The sequence below is a fragment of the Centropristis striata genome, chromosome 8 (genome assembly GCF_030273125.1).
Source record: "Centropristis striata isolate RG_2023a ecotype Rhode Island chromosome 8, C.striata_1.0, whole genome shotgun sequence".
NCBI lineage: Eukaryota > Metazoa > Chordata > Actinopteri > Perciformes > Serranidae > Centropristis > Centropristis striata.
Window position 1 is genome coordinate 3882634 of NC_081524.1, and position 15261 is coordinate 3897894.

At 37.0% G+C, this 15261-nt stretch overlaps 1 protein-coding gene across 2 annotated transcripts; it reads right to left on the minus strand.

The window, feature by feature from the left end:
* Positions 1-381: 381 nt before the first annotated feature.
* Positions 382-14803, minus strand: vsig10l (V-set and immunoglobulin domain containing 10 like). 2 transcript variants are annotated; one of them, XM_059338410.1, is made up of 12 exons: positions 14542-14803; positions 13124-13453; positions 10891-11163; positions 9623-9883; positions 8794-9036; positions 7857-8114; positions 6434-6526; positions 4691-4906; positions 3351-3470; positions 1294-1334; positions 1020-1088; positions 382-687 (listed from the first exon to the last, which is right to left on the minus strand). In XM_059338410.1, exons 1-12 carry the CDS (start codon positions 14612-14614, stop codon positions 613-615), a joined length of 2052 nt encoding a protein of 683 aa, XP_059194393.1. In that variant the 5' UTR covers positions 14615-14803; the 3' UTR covers positions 382-612. The 2 variants fall into 2 exon arrangements, with proteins under 2 accessions (XP_059194393.1, XP_059194392.1); XM_059338409.1 differs by having other exon boundaries at positions 7857-8110; positions 8790-9036; positions 14542-14802.
* Between the last annotated feature and the right edge of the window lie 458 nt (positions 14804-15261).

A 15261-nucleotide genomic window follows, 5' to 3' on the forward strand; every position in this document is an offset into this window, starting at 1 on the left:
AGCTGAGCTGGAAATAACAAGAGACAATAAAAATACACAATCTGGACTAAATGCATGAAAAATGCATGAACACAGACAAAAATATGAACACATGAAAGATGAAAAGCGCGTAAAATGTGCTCAACCTGCCCTGAGGGTTTAAATACAGGAGAAAAAAACTATTTAAATCAGATTTAGATTTTTCTTTCTTACTTGCCTTTAGGGGAAATATTGCATTCTAATCAGTTTTTTAATCAGTTCTGCTGCAGCTCTGAAATACTAGAAACTCAGAACAGAAGATGAATTAATTTGATCCGTATGTTGATCATAAAGCAGAGAAAATGTTTTCTGAACTTGTGAAATCAAAGTTAAAAGGTAGGAGATATTTAATGCATTTACAGGTAAGACTTGAACTTTGATTTATTAAGAATAAATAAAGTTACAAAATTATGGAGTTGAAATTGCAGATTATACAGGAAAGTGGTGCAAATATCACAAATATTCATCTCCACTGAGATAAACTTCAGATAAAACATCAAGACAAATATAGAAAAATCTCACACATTAAAATAGAACATATAAATTAGACGTGCTATACAACATTTATATACAGATCAAAGCAAACGTTGGTGTTTAGACTCTTGTAGCAACTCTGACGGGCGGCGGAGGATGAAACGTCGGGACAGGCATCGACTTTTCAGAGGGAGTCTGAAAGAAAACAAGACAATTAGTTTATAAGTCGATGAAAAAAACAGTGTTACACCTACATAAAAAAATAAAAATATATATAAATAAAAATATAAAAAAATACATTTAAAAATATAAAAAAATACATTTAAAAAAATAATAATTACATGAAAAATAAAAATATAAAAAATACATGAAATATATAAAAAATAATAATAAAAATATATAAAAAATAAAAATAAAAATATGAAAAATACATAAACTAAAATAAAATACAAAAAATATATACATAAAAAATACAAATACATAAAAAATACATAAAAATACATTGAAATAAAATAAAATAAAACTACCTCATGTAAAGTGTAATCAGGGAGAGACCTCAGCCCTCCTGTCAGCAGGTTATTTGGAGTCGTTGTTGCCTGAGAGAGACAAGAACAAAAACTAAAGCAGCGAGACAGAATAACATGCAGAATCCTAAGATGTGCAACATCTTAATAAATGAAAACATGCTGCATCTGAAGCCTGATATGGAGAGAACGACGTGTATGTTTTGTGCTCCACAAGCGACTCATCGACTGTAACCGTTCAGTAACCTGTAGCCTCGTTGGCCTCAGTGATTCTCACCTTCTCAGTGGCTCTGGGGCCTGGATATCTGGTCTGCCGACCTACAAAACACCAAAGTAAAAGTTATGTCAGTTTGTTAAAAAGCTGAGGCAGACAGCTCCTCCTCAGCTCCTCCCTCCAGACCAACATGAGCAAACATCCTGACACTGAGTGTTCTGTAAAGTATGAGGGGTTTTTTTAATTTATTTTTTTAATACGAATTCGGGGGAGGGGGGTAATATTTAGGGAAAAAAGTTGCAAATTTACAAGACTTGAAGTGGCAAATTTGCAAGAAAAAAAGTCAAAGATTTGAGAAAAAAAGTGGCAAATTTTGACGAATACAAAATATTTTTCTGACTTTTTTTCTCATAAATCTGCTGCTGTTGGCAAATTTGCAATTTTTAATCTGGTAAATCTGCGATTTGCCACTTTAAACTAGTAAATTTGCGACTTTTTTCTCGAAATATTACCCCCCTTCCCCGTGTCCGTATTCTTTTTTAAATTTTATTGATACTTGGCCCTAATACGCCGTCGTAGTAAAGCACTCTTAGATGACACGCTGTGACTGGAGGCTCTATCTAGCTACATAACCATGAACTTGAATCAGCTGCAGCCACGAGCCTTCAGCAGAAGGCTCAACTCTGCAGTAGAGGAATCCTGCAAAGCCGGAGATCTGCAGCTTCAGGCCCCTCATTCTTTCACGACAGCCCCACCTACTATACTATAATATAACAGCAATATCAACAATAATATATGGATATAAATATGGATACATTGTGTTAATATATGGTTATATTATAACTACAAGTATTAACAGATGAAATGCAGTGATGTATGGCTTCAGGCTTTCACCTAAATCACAGAAAGAGATGCACTCTGATCTGCATTAGTAGAAGAGCCAATAGGAGCGTCCGGTTATTGGCTAAAAGTCTCCTGTCATTGGCTGGTAACAGCTCAGAGAAGCTGCAGGATTATTGTTTTCTCTCAGACCAAATAAACCACAATATGCTGAAAAAGTTATCATGGAATTTTCACATAAAAAAACCTGCTACTACTCCTCCAGCTTTAACCCATTGAAGCCTGGAAAGCGGATACGTCGTTTTGTAGTATTTGTATAAGCTCTCAAATACTTTTTGAATTTCATTTCTATCTGCTACAGAGGCTGAAAAATCTATTATTTAGTAGAAGCGTTGACACTTCTGTTGAATTTCCAGAAAATCTTCAGGTTTTAGGGGCTTATTTTAAAATCGCCCAGAGGTTTTACAGGCGTTTCAGGCGTCAGTGGGTTAACCCATAAGAACCCATGGTGACACCCTTGTAACAAACACTTTAGATGGTCTAGAATCTAAGATTAAACCCATTTAACAAGTCTAACCCATTAATAGGGTGTCCTGTATTGCATTTAACTTCTTCTGACCATATTTCCTGTCACAATTTTGATCTATGTTATGGAGATGCAAACAAAAAGGCAAATGGTGATTTGTTTTTTATTTATTATTAATTTGTTCCTTAAAAACAAATCTGAAAATTTGTGATAATTAGTTGTTAAACAGCATTATTAATGTCTCAATTTTGATATGTTGTGGAGATGCAAAGAAAAAGTCAAATTTGTGTTTCTGTAAGCAGAAAATGTCTAGTTTATTCATTTTAAAACAAGAAATATTATGAACACAAATACCATAAACGCCCAATGTAACGTTTATGTCACATCACAGATCTTTGACATTTAGGTGTAGTATTTTTTTTAAAACATCATAAATGTGTTCTATGTGGTCCACTTGGTCTGTGGTATATCCCCCATAATTTTCCTTTAAAGATTACTGGGTCTGGGTTCTTATGGGTTAAAGCACATGTGTCAAACTGATCCAGGAAAGGGCCAAGTGGGTGCAAGTTTTCATTCCAACCAAGCAGGAGCACACATGACTCCACCCATCTAATCACCTGGGCTGTCTTCACTCTGTCTTCATTTGTCCTATCAGGTGTGCTCCTGCTTGGTTGGAACAAAAACCTGCAGCCACTTGGCCCTTTCCTGGATCAGTTTGACACATGTGGGTTAAAGTCTTGACTGTGAAACCTACTTCTGTTCTTGTTCCAGGAGAAGCAGAGGTAGACGGATCCAGCCAGCAGGAGCAGAAACAGCAGGCTGCAGGGGATTCCTGCTGCGATGCCAGCGATGGCCGGTCCACTCAGTCCTCCACCTCAAACCACCAGGAGGAACCAGAACACATGGTTATATTACTGCTGCACCATGTGTGAAATTGGAAGGCAAGGCAAGTTTATTTATATAGCACAATTCAGACACAGGGACATTCAAAGTGCTTTACAGGGGCAAGATTAAAATACATAAAACACATTAGAAGACATTTAAAAGCGAATAAAAAAAAAAAAAGAAAAAAAAGTGAATGAATAAAACATTTAAGAGCGAATGAATAAAAATTACAGGTTAAAATGGAAACAGAAAAGTCTTCAGACTTGATTTAAAAGAGCTGAGAGTTGCAGCAGACCTCAAGTTCTCTGGGAGTTTGTTCCAGAGATTTGGTGCATAAAAACTAAACGCTGCTTCTCCTTGTTTAGTCCTAAATTGCACCATAGGATGAACCAGACTTGTGCAAGTCCACAATTGTCTTCCTGATATCTTGGTTGATTTATTTTGACTTTTAGGTTTTTTAGGGTTTTATTTATTTGCACAGTCAGAATTACATAAAATGACAAAGATAACATATAAAGTAAAGTGCAGGGAGAGGCAGAAAACCCACATGGGCTTATTTAAAGCCTCCACCTAAAATTTCATAGTTATTAGAAAGTAATAAACTGATAATAGAAAAAAAGAAATGTATAACATCAACAAGTTATAATGACAATAACAAAACAATTAAAAACAAAAATAAACATGTTATAAAAGTGTATTTGTGTGTGAACTAGAATTTTAAAACAGCAGTTAAATGAGCTTTCAGACATCTTTTGAAGCATGTTATAGAGATGGAGTCCTTTGCCAGATGGGGAAAGGTATTCCATAATTTGGTCCCTAAATTGAAGAATAAATTGATTTTTGAATATTTTAACCCTTTTTATGCAGGTTTGTGTCATGATGATCAATTCCAAGGCCAAAGCCCAGATTGACTCCAAGATTTAATAAAATGCATGAATTATTATTTATTATAATGAATTATGCTTTAACATAAGTCGGATCAGAAATGTCATTTTGAATGTGTTTCAGTGTCTCAACCTGAAGAGTAACTATTGTTTGTCCTCAGTGTATTTTAGCCTTACTGCAGGAGCTGAGCTGGAAATAACAAGAGACAATAAAAATACACAATCTGGACTAAATTCATGACAAATGCATGAACACAGACAAAAATATTAACACATGAAGGATGAAAAGCGTGTAAAATGAGCTCAACCTGCTGATTTTCCATACCTGGACCAGTTCTGTGGACCTCAGATGGATTTCCTTTCTCCTGAAGAGCTTTGGGGATGATCCGAAACAAGTATTTCAACTTCGGATCGAGATATAAGACGTCTGCACTCCTGGCCGAGCCCGGTCTGACCTGGATGGTACGAAAAACGCTTGACCTGCCGATATTTTTGGTGTCTTCACTCAGGAGGTCTGGTCCTTTCAGCTGGATGTCAAACCCTTTGCAAAGAACATGACGTTGATTTTTTATGATGCTAGAATTAAAGCTGATCACTAATAAAAGCCTTTACAGTCATGGAAGAAATAATTAACCACTTTTTTCTTCAATTTCTTGTTCATTTTTATGCCTGGTACAACTAAAGATACATTTGTTTGGACAAATATAATGATAACAACAAAATTAGCTCATAAGAGTCATAACAGAGCTAACCTATAGGTCATTTTATGATAAAAGCACCAAATTTGGTACATATACAGCTTAATATATTTAGAAAAAGACTGGATATTGGGGCCATTGCATATTTGCATACTGATGACAGTTTTTACCGATTTACGGCACTATAATAATAACATTATAATATAATGAGATGACCAATAACTTTGTAAAAGTCTGAAATAGTGTGAGTGAGTATTTTATTTGGTTCTCAAGGTTATAGGATGTAAATTATGTCCATTATTGCATATGGGTCAATAATGGGAAAGGAATGTTTAACCAACTGATGGTAGCCATTTTTTAAAAAGTTGTTGCCACGGCAACCAGGGTCTGAATTTGTGATGGGCCAATAATAACATAATTATCAACACATCTGCCAAATTTGGTGACTTTACCACAAAATAATCAATCGTTATGATATATTGAGCTATGCCGCCCCAATTTCTAGACCAGGGGTCTCAAACTTGCGGCCCACGGGCCAATTGTGGCCCTCGTGATGATATTTTGTGGCCCCCACCTTGATATGAAAGTTTAATGTGAGTTTTTTTACCGTGTTGTGTGTTGAAGGTCCCTTTATTGCTCCAGCTGGAGCTTTGTTTCACTTGTTTCTATGACGACATTAACAAAAAGAAAGGCAGCTGCTACCAGACCGTTTATTATCTGCCGTGTTGTTGTTACCGGAAGAAGTGGAAATGTTATGTCATTCATTTTGTGTCTTTTTTTTCCTCTTGTTTTGATAATTTTGTGTCTTTTTCTAATATATATATATATATTTTTGGTCATTTTGTGTCTTTTTTTTTGTAATTTTGTGTCTTTTTTGGTCATTTGAGATTGAGAACCCTGATCTAGACATTGTCCATGGTTTTCTAGATAATTACCAAAATCATTATCAATAAAACCATGTTAAATGTTTGTCCAAACAAATGTACCTTTAGTTGCACCAGGCATTAAAATTACCAAAAAATTGACTGTATAGTGGTACCACTCAGCAATGTTACAGGCCTGTTGAATTAGGAACATGATGCTGTTATATTATTTACATACAAACCAAGAGACAAAGAGACAGAATAAATACTGGTATATGCTTTTCACAGTACTTTAGCCCTTAATATATTTTTTCCCAAAACACAGCTCCAACTATCACACATGACGCAGTATTTACACCCCTATCTGCTGCGCTGACTTTCTGTTTTTTCAACACTGGAGTTCTGCTGAGGATTCAAAACAAGAGGCTGGCTGTGTGTGATGTTAGAAGAGATTCTGGTGAGAAATAAATAAATTAATGAACTCAGAGGTTTCTGGAGCTGCTTTACCTGTAACTATAGAGGTGGACGGCACCTCCCAGGTCAACGTGATGATGGTGCCGTTGGGATTCTTGAACAAACTGGAATCTGAGATAGACGGACCTGGAAAAAGAGAGAGACTGTTAGATGAAGAGGAGGGGGAGGGTAGACCAAGACTGGGGAGCTTTGTTTAAAGGGAAAGAGTAATCTCAGGTATTACTTAGCTCTCTGTCTGAGAGCTCTTTGTTTCCTGTTTCTCTGGTTAATGTAAGTGATCCAGATCAGAAGCAGCAGGCAACAGAATCCAACCAAGTATCTAAAACTGAGACAATAATCTCTCTACTGTGCTGAGTGGCTGCAACGAAGACACACAGACCGTAATAAATTATTCTGTAGTCATTTCATTTGACTTAATATATTTGATAAAATGTATTAAATATAAATGCGTCCTTGATTTTGAGGCAGTTGTTTAAGTAACTTTAATAACCTAATCGACTTATTTTGATATTGATATTGAATGGGGGTGTCTGTAAACATGCAAAAATAAAGTGAGTACCTATAATAACACATATATAAGTGAGTAATTACTTTAAAAAAAAATCATCTGTACATTTGCTCTAACATCCACCATCTGACAAAAAAAGTTTTTACTGATTTGTGGCAATATTTAATAACATTATAATATAATGAGTTGACCAATTACTTTGTAAAAGTCTGTAAAAGTGTGAAGCAGTATTTGATTTGGTTCTCAGGGTTATAGGATCTACATTATGTCCATTATTGCACGTGGGCCCAATGGGAAAGGAATGTTTAACCAACTGCTCGCAGCCATTTAAAAAAATGGCTGCCACGGCAACCAGGGTCTGAATTTGTGATATCCATTTTTGTTCCCAATATAATTATCAACACATCTGTGAAAAAATAATGATTGTTATGAATGTTATAGAATTTTTTTCCATAAAAGCCCTTATACACTGATCTTAATGATTGCATATTTTAAGAATTATTTTAAAGGAGAATAAGGGTTCTATTTTGTTTTATTCAAGGAATCTTATTTTGACAGTCTTGTTGTAAAATTCTGTGGTCGACACTGTGCTCTTATTTTGAAAGCTGCATGCGTTTAGCGACATGAAGTTATTCAAAACAGTTAGTCACAGTTTAGTGTGACTAAAACAACTTTAATTGTTAGCTAATGTTAGCTTGTGGCTAACAAACACCATAATGCAGAAGTCTGTTTGGATCTCTGACGGCCCGGACAGTTTGATAGTATGCACCATACGGAGAGATGATGTGGGGTCGGGACTGATACAGACAGTAGCTTGAAATGTGACGTTAGTGCAGCACATGAGAGTCTGGTGGGACAGATTAGAGTAAATAATGGGAAACCCTGGACTCTGATGTGGGGCAGCAGCTAAAAACGATTATAAACAAACCAAAAACAGCAACACTTTACCTCTTAGCTGAATCTCCCTCCTCTGGCTGCCCAGGGGGTTTCGACATGTACAACTGTAGTTCTTGAGGAGAAAGTTGGTGACGTTTGAATCCCGAATCTCAAACTGTGGCGTCGTCCCGCTGCTGAGAGCCTCGCTGCCTTCGAACCAGGACACCACGGCCTGAGGGACGGCCTCGCTCACACACTGCATGGTGACCACGATTTTACCCTCAGTGTCGACTGTAGTTCTCACAGTCGGCAGGAACCTCACTGGACTTCCTGGAGGAGACACGAGTCATGTTGGGACTTGTTGCTACAGTCACTAATGCACACACAAAGTTTTGTTTTTGAAACAACAGATTAGGCGCGTTTCCACTGAGTACTTTCTGAGTACTTTTTGGAAAGCAGCTGATTGTTTTGGCTCCGCCCACTAGTTAGTTCCCCTCGGCTCATCTTTTGTAGCGGCTAACCAAGCGACTTTAGAGTCATTGTTGCTATATTTAGCGACTATTCAGACCTCTCTAGTGACTCTGTTTCAAAAAAGCCACTAGCGACAAATCTTGTGACTTTTTCTGGTGTTATTGGAGACTTTTGGACTCGTTCCTACTCTCCTTAACGAGTAGCAGCCGCCGTCCCAAAGCACTCACAAGCGGCCCAGTCCTCCTGCTGCAGTCTCTCCCAGCTGCAGTCAGCAGAGCAGGAGATGTTAACCCCTCAGTGTCCAGTTTGCACCAGTCTGCAAATGAATCACGCATGCACAAATGCAAGAAATTCCCTCTCAGTAGCGTTTCAGAAACTACCGACCCAAGGCAGGTAGTTTCTGATCCACTAACCCGTGAAGTTGGTCTGATCTTGGATGGATCCTTTCTCCCAAGCCACACCCATAACGGCTCACTAGAGGGAAAAGTACCTCAAGGAAACGTTCCTATTGTTGGCTTGATAATCCTTAAAAACTTACTTGCAGTAACGTTGCACCTGTTCTGTTCGATGGGGTGGTCTGCCATGCATATGACAGTTTTCCCGTCCAGGTTGTTTGAGGAGTTGAAGGTCAGGCTGAAGTTCCCGGCTCCACTGCTGCTGTTACTTAATGCTGGGAAGGTGAGCTGGGCCGGTGGGGTTCCCCCCGACCAGCCACAGCTGTACTGCAGGTCAACGTCATTCACAGACTGCACGGAGCACGTCGGGCTGCCTGATGGCCTCTCTGTCCAAAGAGAAAACTGATCAGTGAACTCAACATTTCATTCACATTTGGGTCCATATTTACTGTTTTATTTTTAAGAAAACCATGTTAAATGTCTAGATATCAGCTCTTAAATTAAACTCTTATAAACTATTTTTGTTGTTATCATTATATTTGTCCAAACAAATGTACCTTTAGTTGTACCAGGCATTAAAATGAACAATAAACTGAAGAAAACAAGGGTGGCCTAATAATTTTTTCCATGACGCTATGTCTTTATATTTTGGGCTCAAAGCTATGAAAAAAGCAGACACCGTGCCATAAAATAATTTTTAAAAATATGAGGTGAAATGTCGAATGGACAAAGTTCTTTCCAAAACAAGAGTAAATCTGAGGTTTGTCTTTTTTGTTTGCAAACAGTCAAAGTCCTGCATAGTGTGCCTTGTTAAAGTAACAATGTGTAAAACTGGCTCCTGTCTTTCCAGGTGTAACCAAGCCATAACATTATTTCAGACATATTGAGGAAAATATAAGACAAATTACTTACAAAATGCTTAATTCTATCATTCACACACCAAAAAAGGTCGAACTCACACTTTCCACTTACCGTAAATGTTTAAAGTGATGCTCTTCTGGCGCTGCTCGTTGGTCAGCTGGTTTGTCAGCCTGCAGGTATAAACGCCTCCTTGACTCGTCTGCACACGTGTCAGATTTAAGACGCTGGAATCAGAAACAGTCTGACCATCAAAGAGCCACTCGGCAGCCGGCCGAGGGAATCCGTCCGCCTGGCAGGAGACGTTCAGGGACGCTCCGGATACGTAGAAAGGCCGAGCTGGACTGGCCTCCAGGACGGGTTCGTCTGGTCCGTCTAGTAACAAACAACAAGGAACAGAGAGGAGAAGTTTAAAGAAAGGTGGAGATACAAACAGAGACAGTCGTAGAAATTAGGGCCGGGACTCGATTAAATAATGAATCTAATTAATTAGAGGCTTTGTAATTAATTAATCGAAATTAATCGCATTTTAATCTCATTTAAATATTTGACCTGAGAACAGTGAGAAGTCATTTTTTTCACATGGATTTTTAGTATACCATTGAATAATGACTGAATACATAAGCTTAAGCAACAAAAATATAGTTTATTTTTGTTCAAGTCCAACAGACCAGTGCAATTTTTGCCATTAAGTGTAGCAATAGCATATTTAGAAATATAGTACATTTCATAAATCCAGGTAGCCTATAGGTAGGTAGACCTTCTGTAAACTTGAATACTTTGGTTTTTAAAGTAAAACACAATACTTTCAAGTACATTCAGAACATTGGAAACCCTGACTATTAGAAAACATCTCTCTGTTGCTTCAGAGGCCATAACAGACTTTGTTGATTTACCAACAGCTGGTTTAAAAAAAATCAAATTAATTTCAGCCCAACTTCAGTCCACGCTAGCTAGCACACTAGCCGCTAGCTGCTAGCTGCTATATGTTTAGCATTGAGGTGATACTTGAGGCTGGATGTGCTATGGTGATATGTGAATTCCTTGTTGCCTAGCAACACAACCATGCTCTTATGGCGCTTCCATCCGTTGGTTTTTAATAACTAAATGTCCCATCATCCACGGGGCCAACCAAAGGTCTCATCAGCTTCTTCCTTCATGTTCACTGTGGTTTGTTGTTGTCTGAACTCATCAACGCTAGTTGGTGCTCCAGTATAATCGGTCCGCCTGAAACTCATCCAGTGAGAAACGTTCCGCGGTGCAAAAATAAGTGCGATTAAAATGCGTCAATTTTTTTAACGCGTTCATTTTTGTGTAATTAATTAATCTAAATTAACGCGTTAAAGTCCCGGCCCCAGTAGAAAGACATTTATTGATCTTACACAGCACGTTGACGTCGATGTGAGTGGCGACGCTGCTGATGGGGTTCCTCAGGGTCACCGTGTAGCGTCCCGTGTCGCTGCGGTTCGGCTGGAGGACCACGAGGCGCTCCGTCTGCACAGAGTAGTGAGAGTTGGAGTTTATCTCAACGTCGTTGAAGAACCACGTCTTCTGCTCGACCGTTCCTTGATCCATGCTGTACTGCAGGGTGAACGGGTCAGGTCCCTCTTTGGCGAGATCCGGCTGTAGGGTCAGAACGACGTTCTGGATGTTTTCTGTTAAAAGACAAAAGGTAAAGAGAAGGTGAAACAGGTGGAGGAAGTACTCAGCAAGCAGGTAATGATCCCAGTAGGGTTGTCACGATACTAAAATTTTCAACTCGATACCGATACTCAGGAAAATATTCGATACTCGATACCATTTTCGATACCACAAGGATAAAAACAAAGACCCCAAAATTTAACAGAAATATTTTTATTAAACAAGAAAAATGCAACATGTAAAAATGAACAGAACCACAGGTTACATATTTATAATAAAAAACAGTTGTGCAAAAAGAAACTGCAACTATGATAACAAGCTTCAGATACTCGATACTTTTGAAAATGAGTATTGTATCCGGATACAACGTTTTAGTATCGATACTTTTTTGAGTATCGATCCTTTTGACAACCCTAGTTCCCAGCAGTGTTGCAGTACTCGAGACCGATCTAGAGACCTTTTTTTTTTTTTTTTGTCATTTACTTTTTATTGGTTTTTGATTTTACATGTAAATGAACAAACAGTCAACATGAAGACCTATAGATGAATACAGAAAATATCAAGGGAAAAGTAAAAGCGTAAAAAAGGGGATTGGAATAATAATAATAATAATAAAAATAATAATAACAGCACATTTTTTAAACTCATCTAAAAACCTATTTTTATTCCTTGGCTTTCAACCACACATGAGACTCTGCTCTTGTTTTAGTGTTTTATGGTTTGTTTTAATTTATTGTTTTTTTAATCATTTTTACAGTATGCTTCAGGACATCTGGGGGTTTTTTTCCCAGTGATTTCGTGCATGCGTGATTTATTTGCAGACTGGTGCAAACTGGACACTGAGAGGTTAACATCTCCTGCTCTGACTGCAGCTGGGAGAGACTGCTGCAGGAGGACTGGGCCGCTTGTGAGTGCTTTGGGACGATGCTAATCATTAAGAAGAGTAGGAACGAAAGTCGCTTAATTGGCAATATTCAAACCCCGTTGGTTAGACGCTACAAAAGTACCTGTATGGGAACAGAGGCAGAGTGGGACTAACTAGTGGGTGGAGCCAAAACACTCAGTTGCTTTCTAAAAAGTACTCAGAAAGTAATCAATGGAAACACTCCTTTTTGTTAACACAGACAGCAGGAACTTAGATCAGGAACTTGGGATTGTTTCCCCCAGTTTGCCCAAAACACTAACTTCATCCAGTCTAGAAACACGATTCAGACAAACATTGTTCAAACTCACACTATTATCAGTATTTTCAGGTAACGTTTTCATTCAGCAACATAAACAGAAAGAAAAAAGGAGCTACACAATATGTGTAGAAGGATCAACTGTGACTAAAGTTCAGGTTTATACACTGTAAAAAAAACAACTGTTGTTTTTATGGTAAAAAACTGGCAGCTGTGGTTGCCAGAACTTTACCGTAATAAATATGGTGCAACTTTTTGTAATATTACGGTAAAATGATATTATCACCATTGATTTCCCGTTTAAGATTGCCATTTTATTCCATATTTTATCATAATAAATAAAACGCTGTTCTGCCATATAATTGACAAGAAAATACTTTATAAATGCCGCATGAATTAAAGATTTTACCATTAAATATTACAGTATATTTCTGTTAGAGATATGGTGTTTAGTACATTTAACAGTGAGAAAAAATATTTTTACAAAAATTAAATGCAAAAATGATGGCTTGTAAATATATATTACAGTATATTTTTGCTACAGTCACGGTGCCAGTGTATTTTACAGTGGTAGTAATGTATTAAAAAAAATAAAAATGTAAAAAATACTATTTTGGCTGATAAATACATTTACGGTGTTTCATTGTTACTGAAACTGAATTAACCCATTTATCATTTTACGGTCTTTTACTGTCATGGTTTAGCAGTTTTTCACCATAAAATCCACAGACATTTTTTACAGTGTAGAGTCAAGCTGAACCCAAACTTAGTTAGAAGAAATCAGAGCACTTACCAAATACGTTCAGAGTGAAGGTAGTTGAGGATTTTCCCAGTCCAGATTTGGTCATTTCTACGGTGTATCTACTGGAATAGTTAAGTGGCACATTAACAAAAGTAAGAGATCCACCCGACTCGATCCTCAGAACCTCCCTGGTGTTTTGTGCTACGACTGGGGGAATATCAGAGCCAATAGTCCAGGTGACGACAGGTAAATCTCCCATGGACCAGGTGACTACCGGGTCAGAGGCTCCACTGAAGGTCACGGCCAGAGTCACGTTACTGCCAGAGAAAACGTTCACCAGAGTGGGACCAGCAGGAGAAACCAGCAGCTCACTGGACGCACCTGCAGAGAGGTAAGGAACCAGTTTACAGAGGAAAAAAACTTCTTGTAATTCACTAAATAAATCAGTTTACAGAGGACAAATTCTTATTTTAATTCACTAAAATCAATCAGTTTACAGAGGACAAATTCTTGTTTTAATTCAAATAATAAATCCGTTTACAGAGCAAAAAAATCTTCTTTTAATTCACTAAATAAATCAGTTTACAGAGAAATAAATAACTTATTTTAATTCAAATAATAAATCAGTTTAAAGAGGACAAATTCTTCTTTTAATTCACTAAATAAATCCGTTTACAGAGGACAAATTCTTCTTTTAATTCACTAAATAAATCAGTTTACAGAGGACAAATTCTTCTTTTAATTCACTAAATAAATCAGTTTACAGAGGAAAAAAATATTTTATTTCACTAAATAAATCAGTTTACAGAGGAAAAAATATTTTATTTCACTAAATAAATCAGTTTACAGAGGACAAATTCTTCTTTTAACTCACTAAATCACAGTTTATGCAATGAACCGTAGTAATATTAATTTATATACAGTTATGAAATAAATTATTTGACCATTTTTTTCTTCAATTTCTCATTCTCAACTTTTTTTACAGCCCATTCTCCTAAAAAACAAGAGGTACTTGTACTTTACTGGAGTATTTCCATCTTATGTAACTTTATACTTCTACTCTACTACATTTTTAGACAAATGTTGCATTTTTTACTCCACCACATTTAGCTGACAGAAAATATATGATAAATTTAAAGTAATTGGACTTTTTTTTCATTTAAACGGTATATTAAGTGATTAAAATGACCCTGTCTTTACATTAAATTACAACACTGCTTAAATAAAAGCATCAATACAGATAATGTAATCATATATTTAGAATATATAAAACAATCTGAGTGGGTTCATTCTGCATAACGAGTACTTTTACTTTTGATACTTTAAGTACATTTTGATACTTTTACTTCAGTAAGTTTTGAATGCAGGACTTTTCACAGTAATATTCCATTAGTAAGAGATCTGAATACTTTTTCCACCACTGGCAACAAGCAAAGCAATCAAGAACCAAGAATTTAGTTTTTACTTACCTTGGAATGTAGAACTCAGTGAAACGGCCAGAAAAACTGAAATGAATCTTCCAAATTCATCCGGAGACGTCATTTTATAAATCAGGTCGACAGCCGAGCAGCTCACGGACTCACCCGAACATTTATTATTAAAAAAGAGCTGATTTTAAGTTAAAATCCCAGCACATCAAATAAAGAAGCGAAGAAAAGTCCTTGTGGCTGAAGCCTCTGTCTGTGCGTGCGCGCGCCCGTGTGTGTGTGTGTGTGTGAGCTGTCCGCAGGGCGCGTGAGCGGCTCACCTGTTGCGAGTCAAAGCCTGATGATGCAGGTGAGGCCACGCCCCCTCATCCAATTTCACACAGCGGTGCAGATTTTATTCCAGTTTGTGAGGAAGGCAAATTATTTCAGTTTAAAGTGTTCTCTCCTTTATATGAGGCGCAGGATGATGATGATTAATGTCTATATGGTGCTTTATGATTTAAAAAAATATATATTTAATTACCTATTATCTATGTCAGGGGTGGGCAATTAATTTTAATTAACCACGAAGGTTGCGGGGTCCGGAGCAAAACTTTGAACTAAATTCTGCTCAATATTAATTCAATCGCTTTATAAAATACAGTAATTTATCTGGCTTTGAGCTACTACTTTTCAGAATTCATGTTATGATAAGACTGTTAATGTGGAGTAAATCAAATATAGCACTAAAAAGTAGTAAATACTCACATCACTGTAACACTT

Bases quoted from the DNA above. Each gene is read 5' to 3' on its own strand.
- vsig10l (XM_059338410.1), bottom strand. From the start codon at position 14,614: ATGACGTCTCCGGATGAATTTGGAAGATTCATTTCAGTTTTTCTGGCC. The intron at 8,115-8,793 runs GTAAGTTTTTAA...TGTCTCCTCCAG, and splicing joins CAGGTGCAACGTTACTGCAA to GAAGTCCAGTGAGGTTCCTG. The intron at 1,335-3,350 runs GTAGGTTTCACA...GGTGTTTTGTAG, and splicing joins CTCCTGGAACAAGAACAGAA to GTCGGCAGACCAGATATCCA.